The sequence below is a fragment of the Cricetulus griseus genome, chromosome 9 (genome assembly GCF_003668045.3).
Source record: "Cricetulus griseus strain 17A/GY chromosome 9, alternate assembly CriGri-PICRH-1.0, whole genome shotgun sequence".
Taxonomy (NCBI): Eukaryota; Metazoa; Chordata; class Mammalia; order Rodentia; family Cricetidae; genus Cricetulus; species Cricetulus griseus.
The window spans coordinates 5857526-5869799 of NC_048602.1; the positions used below are offsets into that span (position 1 = coordinate 5857526).

The 12274-nt window shown below is 37.1% G+C and overlaps 2 protein-coding genes across 2 annotated transcripts in view; both read right to left on the bottom strand.

The window, feature by feature from the left end:
• The window catches only part of LOC103161319 (zinc finger protein 383), a 326635-nt gene that overhangs the window by 152559 nt on the left and 161802 nt on the right, over positions 1-12274 (bottom strand). The window lies entirely within an intron of this gene.
• On the bottom strand, positions 435-1352 carry LOC107978890 (vomeronasal type-1 receptor 2-like). The gene has a single exon (XM_035449454.1). The coding sequence runs from the start codon at positions 1341-1343 to the stop codon at positions 435-437; it is 909 nt and encodes a 302-aa protein (XP_035305345.1). The 5' UTR covers positions 1344-1352.

Here is a 12274-nt window from a genome sequence, read left to right on the forward strand (position 1 = left end):
GGCTAGAGCAGTTGTGTTGAAACCTGAGCCTCAGTCACAAGTTCATGGATAGGCCCCATTTCAGTATTTGTGCAGTTATAGACTACACGGTCCTGTATGTGAAGTCACCAAGCAACCAAGTTTCCCTGATAGAATGAAAGCCACAAGAATGACGTTTTTATTGACATCTTTTTGCTGGATCCTGTAAACATCAGGAGAGAAAATGAGAGACTCTCAAAGCTTCAAGTTTAATAGTACAATGGGTAACACAGTATAGGGTTGGATCATTCCACTGCTGATCCACACAGCTGACAAAACTATCATATTCCATTTCAGCCAATCTTAAAAAGGCACTGTGCCACCTACTTATCATTCTGTATTGAGGTGACTGGTGAGTAAACAACTGCATAGCAAACAAAACATCATTTACATGCTTAAATGACATTAAATGATTTTTATTCCTTATCCAGACCTAACAACCTGGGTACAATAGAGTACCGATAGATGAGAACAAAGGGCACAAATGATGGAAAACAGAGAGAAGTGATCCGATTAATGTTCACCAGCCACCAATTATGATTATATAAAAGAGTAAGGTAGCCTCTTAAGATGGAGGACAGAGTATAAAAAGCTAGAAAGGTAGACACAAGGATCAAAATATTCTGGGTGACTCTGGATTCAGGGGACTTTTTGCTAGAACCATGGGTGCTGTGGATGTGTTGAACCCTCTGTTTGTGCCTGTAGAGAATTTCAATCATGGAACCACTGGACCAGGCCATGATCACAGAAAAGAACACTTCAGGGCAAACCACCAGTGCTACATAGATTGAAGAGCCAATTTCATCCCACCTTACAATGGAGCAATAACCAATATCTCGTTTTCTTGTCACATTTTTGTTATCTCTCTTGACAAATGTGTATGCATAATAAATGAAATTTATCAATATGTATAGGATCCAGAGGAGGGAGATGTGGCAGTGAATGTTCTTCTCAACTTTGACTTTCTGATCCTTGCAACCTGATTTCCTGGGACTAATGGTCAAGGCCTGGAAGACACTCAAGAGGCAGGTGGTTCCAATTGACATACTCCTACCAATTCCTTGAATGTACACCAGGAGCTTGCATCCAAAATCATTCAAGAAATGCTTAAATCCACAATCTGCCATTGCTTGGGGCACTCCTGTGGAAAGAATGATCAAGGCATTGGCTGCCATTAGGTGCATGAGAATCAAATCAGTGGGCTTTACTCTGTGTTTTCTCCAGTAAAGGGATAGGTAGTAGAAAATTAGAAAGAAATTTCCCAGACTTCCAGCTGTAATTTGTGATAAGTAAATAAATCTGATTGCCAGATTCCAGAAGTCCATTCTGTGATTTGTCACAATTTCCTTTAGAAGATGGATCTGCTATTCTTCTGGTCAAATAAATACTGACAAGTATTTAAGACTGCAGTGAAGGGAGAGGACTTTAATTGATAGGCTACTTAGAGACTGAATCACACGGTCTCAAAGAAGCTCTCAAAAAGCTCAGGTATTCAAGGCCAGCCCCAATCACTTAAAATATGTCATCCTAATGCTTGATAGGAGTAGTTACTTCCCATGTATGTTAGTGTGAGAATGAGAAATTTTTCTGAATGTTCATAGTGATGGCAGAATATCCATCATGTTTCATAGAAAACTGAACATTTACAATGATGTGACATTGGCCCATGAGAAACAATGAAGACCAACAGCCTGTAGAACAAATATAATGCAAGATTTCCAGAATATTTTGATATTTTCTGTTTACGGTATTAAAGAAAACAACTTCATTAATGCTGATAAAAATTAAATATATCAATACTTATGTATCTCAACTAAAATAAAAGCTATGGAATGAAAAATGCATAATACCACTAAGAATATTTCTATTTTTTTGACATGGAAAAGTTTCCCTTATCTTGACTCAGGCAGACCCATTTTTAATTTAAGCTGAAACTAACTCTCCCCTTTCTCCTCCCTCCATGAAAAGTCCATTGTAAAAGTACCCAAATCTGTTCTAGAACAGAAAGTCAAATACCATAGAATAAATGCAAGTTTTTACTTCTTTTTAACTGCTTGATTGCTTACTCTCCATGCACACTTGTGAGTAACCAATGAGGATATATTTACTCGAGTTTGTTTGCTTTGAAATCTCCTTGTAAAATGAACTGAGAGAATTGTTTCCATCCATATGGTAACCAAATCTAATTAATACAGACTCTAACTTTGGATTTTCATCATGCCGAGTGGTCTTTGGATCTTCACCCTAGAACAGTCTTAGATAAGAAAAAATATTAAAAGAACGAAGTACTTTAGAATGATGCTTTATGTGACAACTCACACCAGGTTAAGACATGGCTTTATGAATATGATACCACACAGACAAACACATGTGACATGTGTATACACTAATGTGAGGTCTGTTAGAAAGAAGGGGATATCTGGCATGACCATAACTTACCGAATGCACAATAGGTTAATATAAGGCTAAAAGTGCTACAATGAATGGTAAGATGGACAATATCAGATGAATGGCAGCTACTGGATAACGTTTCTTTGTCTCTATTGAAATGGAATCTGGGATAATCATATACCAGTCCTTTCCTTAGGCAGGAAATGATAGAATAAAAGAGAGTGGGTTAAAGAGTCCAATGGCATAAGGGATCACAAACATACACCCACAATGACACTATTCCTCTAAAACCACACATGCTCCAACAATGCCACACCTCCTAATAGTGTCACACCCTATTAATCAAGCACTCAAACACACTAGGAACACAGCTGCTTATGCAAGCCACTACAATAAACAAAGTAAACTTATTTTCATCACTGAAGAATCTTAGAGATTAAAATCCAGTAATATTTCAATAAGCCTCATTGGCTCAGTGATACACCACAATCAATTAATCAATATACATATGATAGAATTTCCCATACATTGAGAGTCTTGAAAACTTTATACTATTGGTTTTTACTATATCTACTTTCTTACAAATTATGTTCAACTTGGGAAATTCTCATGCAATAAATGGTTATGAGTTTTAACTCCTTAAATTGAAACATTGTGAATCAAAAACAGAAGAAGACAGTGAGTGTGATTTAAGTTCATTGGTGGCACCTGACATATACACATGAAACTCATGGTATCACATTTTCAGAACAATATCCACATAAAATGACATTATTTTTTGCTCACTTGTACTGAGTGATATTGGAAATTGTTTAAATGTTTGTGAGCACATTTCTAGGAAATTGATCCCAATATACCTACCCCGCAGCATCTATGAGGATAGAAAAAAATACAAGTATGGGCAAGATGCTTCATGCAAAGTCCTGCTGTGGCCTTGAACATTCCTTGAATGACAGTAACAAAGAAATATCTGTACCACATCTTTGAGAATTGAGTATTTCCATGCACCCTCATTCAATGTAGTGAAATAAGAAGAAATGTTAAAGAAAAGAAAAAGTGACATATGACCACGATTTTCTGAGACCAATTCTATGCTCAGATCTATAAGGTCATTCTGTCCAATTTTGGTAATGAATATTTGTCTACACAGTCATAGTACACTATACACATGGTATAGAAAATACTGAGCACACCCAGTGAAACCCAATATTCTCACTCGGAAATATTCACTTGGTTTATTTTTAATAATTGACTGTATAATTGGTGATATTTTTTGTGATCTGATTAATAAATCTTGCCTGAACATTAGAATGTAAATTTAGCCACACTTGCTATCCATATAGGGCAGGCAGTGGTGATAACAAACCTTTAATCCCAGAACTAGTTAGGAATAAAATGCTGGAGGAGACAGGAGCTGAGAGAGTCTGAGGTATGGTGAAAAGCAGTGGCATCTTAGGTTTGGTAGATGGCCCCTTATGACTGAACATTGGTAGAGGTGAGAACGCTCTAATGACTGGCCACTTTACTTATCTGATCTTCAGCTTTATTCCCAATAACTTTCTCTGCATTTTTATTATTCGTGCTAAACAAATGGCAAAAATTTTAGGAGTTAAGTGCATATATTGCCTATATCAAATACAATTTTGACTCACAGATATCTTAATTTCACACATTTCTTGATTTTCATTTCTCTATGATGTGGACATGTCAGAATCAGACCTTAGAAACACTGAAGATATGTGACTGTTTAAAACCAAAAGGTGTTCATAGGCAGAGTGGATGCAGAAACATCAAGAACATGGTTAGTGTTACCCAAACTCACTAATCTCAGGCTATGATCACAGTGCCTTGAGAGATTCTCTCACATATATTTAATTCTAATATGCAATTTTTGTTCCCCACCTGACATTTTTAAATTTGCTGTTAGGCAGTTGTAAGTTTTGAGGGAAAGTTTTCATCCAAAGGGAATAGAGAAAAGGCTCATTGGCATAGAAATCTTGCTGCTTTTGTAGATGACCTTGTTTTTTTTTCCCCAGCACCAAGATGGTGTCTCACAATTACTCCAGTTCCAGTAGGTACTGACACCCTCTTAGGCCAAAGAAGGCACTGAATTCCCATAGTGCACACATATACATGCAGGCAAAATATTCAGACACACCAAATAAAAATAAATAAATAATAGTTCTTTCTAAAAATAAGTTTTCATTTCAACATGATCCTTCACACCACGGGGAAATGGCAAATGCAAATAAAACTTTCCAGGCTGTGGCTAAATATAGGGTTCTAAGTGTGATTTCAAATCATAGGAAGTTTTCCCATTTTCCAGATAAATTTCACAAGTAAACGATACACCTGCTGTTTATGATTCTACCAGAAATATGCATTGTTACTATTTCAGAGATAAAATCTATAGAGTTAACTATACACACACACACACACACACACACACACACACACACACACACACACACACACCACTCGTTCTCTGTTCAAAATACAACAGGAAATACTAGCATTTGGTTAACAAAAAATAGCATGAGAAAAGTAAGTGACTAAAACCACTGATATAAAATTCTGCATGTATTTGCTATTTTTGTTGTTATTGTTTTTAAGTCAGGGTGTTACTATGTAGTTTTTGCTGTCTTAGAACTCACTTTGGCCTGACGTTGGTGGTGCACACCTTATAATTCCAGCACTCGGGAGGCAGAGGCAGGCGGATCTCTGTGAGTTCGAGGCCAGCCTGGTCTCCAGAGCGAGTGCCAGGATAGGCTCCAAAGCTACACAGAGAAAGCCTGTCTCGAAAAGCCAAAAAAAAAAAAAAACAAAAAACAAAAAACAAAAAACAAAAAACAAAGAACTCACTATGTAGATGTTGTTGACTTCATGCTCATGGAGTCCTGCCTACCCCTAAATCACAAGTTACAATATTAAAGGTATGGACAATCACAACTTGATAATTCTTATGTTGATTTATCTGTTATAATGAAAAAATCATAATGCATTAAAATAGAGGACGTACATGTGACAAAATGAATAATAAAGAATGATGAGAAACCTTAAATATTGTCCAATGGGACATGGCACTAATGTGGATAAAAAGTAGCTGAGAGGTCCAGCCCAGGGCAGGTGGGCACAAGGGCCTGTGTTCTATTAGCAACAACAATAAAAAGTTAGGGAAGGAATGAGACCAGATTCTTCTTTACATTAGAGCAAGATTAAAGCAGGAGAGATTAATATGATCACACATGTTTCTGATTGTTCAAGATGGGGAGGATTCAAACCAGTCATTTACCACTGGCCATTCAATACAAAGTTGCTACTGCCTCTATAGAAATGATAAATGTAGTGTCACATAAGAATACTTTTTACTCCAGAAACCTATTCATATCCTGTACTTTCCCAGGGTTGTGTGCTTCTTATGTTTCCTTTTTATTTTCACTATGGGCATGAAACCATGGTTAAATCAACTTGAAAAATATGTCAAAGAAGGTCAATACTTCATGGAGAGTAAGGTGAATTTTCACATTGAATTATTACAATAGTCCATCAGCACTTACAAAGACGGCCTGCATTATCCTTTGTACCCACAGAAACCCTCAGTGGGGGTCTGACATATTAGTGAGGACCAAGAGCAACTGACACAAGAATAGGAACACTTCTATGTTTCTCATATACTTCTTAGCTATTCTATTATTCTTCTGCTTTCTCTCCCTGTTCCATGTGTCTTTTTCCTATCCGCAAATCCCATCACCAGACATGAGACTTACCCAGGTGTCTCTCCTTTAAAGGCTACTCTGGTCCAATTGCAATGCAAAGTATTCACCTGATTTCACACCTCTGCAGAATGGTGTGATAAATGGGCAGTTCCTGACTCTTAAGCCTGCTCAAACCTTCCATAGAGGTCTGTGACCTCATCTCCCTCCAGAACTACAATTTCATTTCACATGCAATGACAATGAAGGGTTAGCTTTGGGAGAAGAAATACTTCGTGAAACTTTCAGTTGCTCATTAACAAAGGTACTTAGGACTTTCATGATAATATTTCCACAGAGACACAGTCTTTTCAGGAGTCACAGAGTTTTCATGATCCATAAAGGCTGATCAAGTCTCCTGTGAAAGGTGTTAGAAACTTTGAGGTTTGTTTCGTAAAAAAGTTCAGGAAGTTTCTCTTTCTCAGGGGATACAGTTTCACTGACTTCTTGAGCAGAAATCCAAATAATTTCTTAAAAATAAAAGATTTATACCACTTAGTACATAAAATATATCTTTGATTATTTTATGGATGAATATGAGATTTAGTTCAGTGAATTCATGTTTTACTATCATTTTCTTTTTTATATCCTCCCACTATTACTCTGTCTAAATCTCATGCGTACAAAACAAAAGAAAATAAGAACTGTGTCTAGTGACTGATGCTAGTTGTGCTTAACTCAGGGGCACCCATGCATGCCTGACATCTTCCACTGTGCTGTGATTTTGTGTAGTGTAATTTACTGCAGGTTTTGTGCATACTGTCCTAACAAATAAATTTATATGTACAATGCCAAGTTTAGTCTGAGCAAAACATGTTTCTGTGGATCTTCAATCACCTATGGTTCTTACATTTTTTTTTTGCCTCTTCTTCCATGATGATTCCTGGGTGGTCAGAGGAAAAGGCATAATATAGAGGTAGCATTTTATTGTGAATCTTCCAGAATGTTGTGTGTTAAGCACCTATAACAATTGAGGGTCTTTGTGTTAATCACCATAGATAAATGAAAGAAGATTTCCCAATAAGGCTTGAGAGATATGCTAATCTCTAGACTAAAGATACAAGCATAAGAAGCAGTTTATTACTATTATCCACTCAGCAGAATAATAAAATTTTGTTCTTCCCCATGGTTTATCTACTCTTCATCCACATGCCCTTATCTCTGATAATAGTGCCATTCATAAAATTCATTATAAGAAGTGGGCTTTGATTTCAATTATAAAATGAATATCTTTTATGGCTATGTCCATGGTGTTCACAAATTGTTGCACCAGGCTTGTTGTTGCTATATCTCCTAGGGTTCACATATGGATATGATTTATGATTATTCCCAGCACTATGAAACTATCCAGTAGTGATGCAGCTTCTAGTTGCCTGCTGGCTTGATTCTACATGGTCTGTAACTCAAGTATATGGTATAAGGAATAAGGAATTTCTACCTAAAGACCATTGATCCCTAAACACTTTTAGGATATTTGAAATTGTTTGCGTTTGAGTTCAATTCATTTCTAAACTCTCAGGTATGTAATCTTCCCCATTTCAGAGTAGTCAGCTTAAAAATATATTCATTCAAATCTGAGAACATCTAACGAATTAGGTGTAAAATGAATACCAAGATATCACAATTAAAGGGACATTATTAGAAAATTTATTATCATGTAGTAGAAATTAATTTTATAATGTTCTAAATTTAAGGATGTATATCTTCATTTTTTAGATTTAAGAATACTTGTCAGTTTCCATTTCCTCTTTAGTGCCTCCAACCCATAATATATAGACAGTAAAATTTTGTCAGCTTCATTTTATCTTTATTCAAATGTTTCTCTCTCTCTCTCTCTCTCTCTCTCTCTTTCTCTCTCTCTCTCTCTCTCTCTCACACACACACACACACACATACACACACACTTAAACATAAAAATGTGACCTTAATCCATACACAGTTTTTTATGTACAAAGTGTCTGCTGACCAATTCATTTTTGATGACCAATTGGGAAGTTGCTCCCTGGGGAAGACTATTTCTCCCAATCTTAACATTCCTTCTTGGTCTGCATTATTTTTGCCTATGGTTAAATGTTACAAGCCAAAAGATCCCACAGTAAATATATAGCTATTACATCATGAGACAACTCAGAAAAAGTAAGGATTCTTCTTGTGAATTAATACACCAGTACTAAAGTTCTATTTGTTATTATACACTTGTGAATCAATTGTCTGTCCTTGCTGAAGATTCTTCCCGTAGTTTATTGCTTTCTTCAAAAACCTTGGTTTGTACTTATCACTCTTTAGCACTATCTGAACATTTCCTGGGAAAAATTCTCCCATGCATTTGGAGTTTACTGATTACACTGCCTAGCTATGTGTAAAACCTGTTCTCAATTAACAGGTCCTAGTTTACTGATTACATTGCTTAGCTACGTGTGAGGACTGTTTCCCACTATCAGGCCCTTTTCCCTTCTCCATTACAATTATAGAGATCTGACTTCCTGCATTACCCTTATTGACAGGCATTTTGTCAGTGTTTAGGGCCCAGGCAAAAGTATTCCATCTAAGACGTTCCTAGGTATCCAAGGACATAAAATTACTATACACCTGAAATTGTTGATTTATAGCTCCCTGAATAAATAGAAAAAATAAGCATGTCCTGTTTTTTTCTCCATTTTTTAATTTGAATTAGAAACCTGATTGTTTTACATGTCAATCCCAGTTCCCTCTGTCTCCCTACCTCTGCTACCCCACCCTATGTATCCCATACCTTTTCTGCTCCCCAGGGGGGTGAGGCATTCCATAGGTGGTCTTCAGAGTCTGTCATATTCTTTGGCACAGAGCCTGGGACTAGTCCCTTGTGTCAAGGCTCAGGGAATGTCCCTCTATGTGTAATGGTCTCCCAATTCCTATGCTAGGGGTAAGTACTGATCTGCTATATGAGGCCCCATATATTTTTGACATCTCCTCACTGACACCCAAGGTCGTGGGGTCTGGAACAGTCACATGCTGGTTTCCCAGCTATCAGTCTCTGGATTAAGAGCTCCCTGTTGTACAGGTCAGCTGTTTCGGTGGATTTCACTATCCTGGTCAAGACCACTTTGCTCATCACTCCTCCTTCTCTGCAACTGGATTCCAGTTCAGTTCAGTGTTTTGCTGTTTTTGCTTTCTTCTACTTCCACCACCAACTAGATGAAGGTTATAGGATGGCATATAAGTTAGACATCAATCTCATTATTAGGGAAGGGCATTTAAGGTAGCCTCTTCTCTGTTGCTTAGATGGTTAGTTGGTGAAATCTTTGTAGATTTCCAGATATTTCCCTATTGCCTGATTTCTCTGTAAACCTAAAATGTTTCCCTCTATTATAGTATCTCTTATTTTGCTCTCCTCCATTCTTCCTCCAACTAGACCTTCCTTATCCCTCATGCCCTCTTCAACCCTCCCCTTCTCCCCTTCTCATTTTCCTATATGCCACCTCTCCCCCATGCTCCCAATTTGATCAAGAGATCATGTCCCTTTCCCCTCTCCAGGAAACGTGGATCTCTCTCTTAGATTATTTGTTTCCTAGATTCTCTGGTGGTGTGGATTGTAGGCTGGTAATCCTTTGCTCTATGTCTAAAATCCATATATGAGTGAGTATATGCCATGTTTGTGTTTTTGTGACTGGGTTGACTCACTCAGAATGGTTTCTTCTAGTTCCATGGATTTGGCTGTAAATTTCATGACACCATTGCCCCCCACCCACTGCTGAGTAGTACTACATTGTGTAAATGTACCAAATTTTCTCTATGCATTCTTCAGTAGAGGGGCATCTAGGTTGCTTCCATGTTCTGGCTATTACAAATAAAGCTGCTATGAATATAGTTGAACAGATGTCCTTGTTGTATGAATGTGGTTCTTTTGGGTATATGTCTAATAGTGGAATTGCTGGATCTTGTGGTAGACTGATTCCCATTTTCCTGAGGAATTGCCATACTGATTTCCTAAGTGGCTGTATGAGCTGGCATTCCCATCAGCAGTGGAGTATTCCCCTTTCTCCACATCCTCTCCAGCATAAACTGTCATTGGTGTTTTCATTTTAGCCATTCTGACAGCAGTAACATGGTGTCTCAGAGTCATTTTGATTTGCATTTCCTTGATGGCTAAGGATGTTGAACACTTTCTTATTTGTCTTTCAGCCATTTTACATTCCTCTGCTGAGAATTGTCTATTTAGTTTGTACCCATCGTTTTAATTGGATTATTTGGTGTTTTGGAGACTAGCTTCTTGAGTTCTTTATAAATTTTGGAGATCATCCCTCCTTCAGATGTTGGGTTGGTGAATATGTTTTCCCAGTCTGTGGGCTGACATTTTGTCTTGTTGACTGTGTCCTTTGCCTTACAGAGCTTCTCAGTTTCAGGAGTTGCCATTTATTAATGGTTGATGTCACTGTCTGTGATACTGGTGGTATGTTCAGGAAGTTGTATCCTGTACCAATTAATTGAAGGGTATTTCCTACTTTTTCTTCTAATAGGTTCAGTGTCACTGGAGTTATGTTGAGACTTTGATCCATTTGGACTTAAGTTTTGTGAATAGCGACAGACAGGGATCTATCTGCACTCTTCTAAATTGCCAGTGTCCAGTTATTCCAGCACCATTTGTTGAAGATGTTTTCTTTATTCCCTTGTACAACTTTAGCTTCTTTGTCAAAAATCAGGTTTTCATACGTGTGTGGGTTAATATCAACATTTTCAACTTGATTCGATTGGTCTACCTGTATATTTTTGTGCCAATACCAAGATGCTTTCGGGACTATAGTTCTATAATAGAACATGAAGTCAGGGATGGTGATGCCTCCAGAGGTTCCTTTATTGTACAGGGTTGTTTTGGCTATCCTGTGTCTTCTTTCTTTCAATAGAAATTTAAGAATTGCTATTTCAAGGTCTGTGAACAATTGCGGTTGGATTTTGATGGGGACTGCATTGAATCTGTATATTGCATGTCCTCGTTTTACCTCACTGGCAGATAGAAATGCAGTAATGTAAACTAAACTGGCACTAAAAGATTCTGAAAATTCTTGATTCTTAATTCAAGATTTTAGCTCAGAGATTTACTTCTCCCTCCTGTTTCCCCAGAGAAGATAAACACAAAGGTAATAAGTCCATTTGCTCATCCTCAGAGAAAAGTAAACTTTCCTGAAGGCCTGTGCCACCACTGAGGTTAGAGCACTGGAAGATGCCAGGCTTTGTTCCTTGTGAAAATTAAACTTAGACCTTCCTTGACTTACAACCCTAAGCAATTGTTGCTAAAATTTTCTCCTAGAAGTTTAAGTCTATTGCTGTGTGTGGAAATCTTATCTGCCTTTCTGACTTTCTGAAACTTAAACCTCACATTGTATTGTAAACATAATTACTGTTACAAATATATGTAAATCTGTACTCCCATAACTGTGAAAGAACAGAGAAAAAAAGAAAGGAGAATCAGAGAAAGAAAGGAAAAGTAGAGAGAAAGTAGAAAGTGAGGAGAAGAAGTGCAAAGGAACATGCAGAGAAGTAATTGTGTGACTCAATTATTTCGTCCCTGAGGTTTTAGTTCCTTCTCGAATTTCTAGTTCCTTTTATTTGGATGCTGAGCGAAAATTATAAAAGCAAGGCCTTTTAAAGTTTTTGATATTTAATAATTCATAAGATTCCCCTTCCCACATTATCATGTCTATCATTATTATTCTTGTTCAGGCCTTGCTTAAGAATCAGTAGTTCTAGAATATACAATGTCACAGCAAACTTCCAGTTTCTGCCTTGAAATCTTTTCAAAATCTGTTCTGCTCTGATGCCATGCTGCCGAAGAAGTTTTAGTGTACAGTTGTATCAGGCAGCACTAGACAACACAGATTAATTTATAGAGATTTGCTAGGCTATAAAGTGAATCACACTCATTCTTTTCCTGTGTATGGTTCAAAGATACTATATAGATACAAAAAATTATGTATAAATAAAAACAAAAGCAAACTTGTCCAGGTAAACAATGTAGACCTATGGACAGAGCAAGAATATGACATCTGAAGAGTACAAGGGAAATATGCATAGTGAAGTATATTTTTGCATAAAAGCACTACTGTTACACAGTTTCATATAAAGTGACATTTACAGAC

What these genes read in the sequence shown, in the direction of transcription:
- LOC107978890 (XM_035449454.1), bottom strand. Translation starts at nt 1,343, where the DNA reads ATGGACTTCTGGAATCTGGCAATCAGATTTATTTACTTATCACAAATT.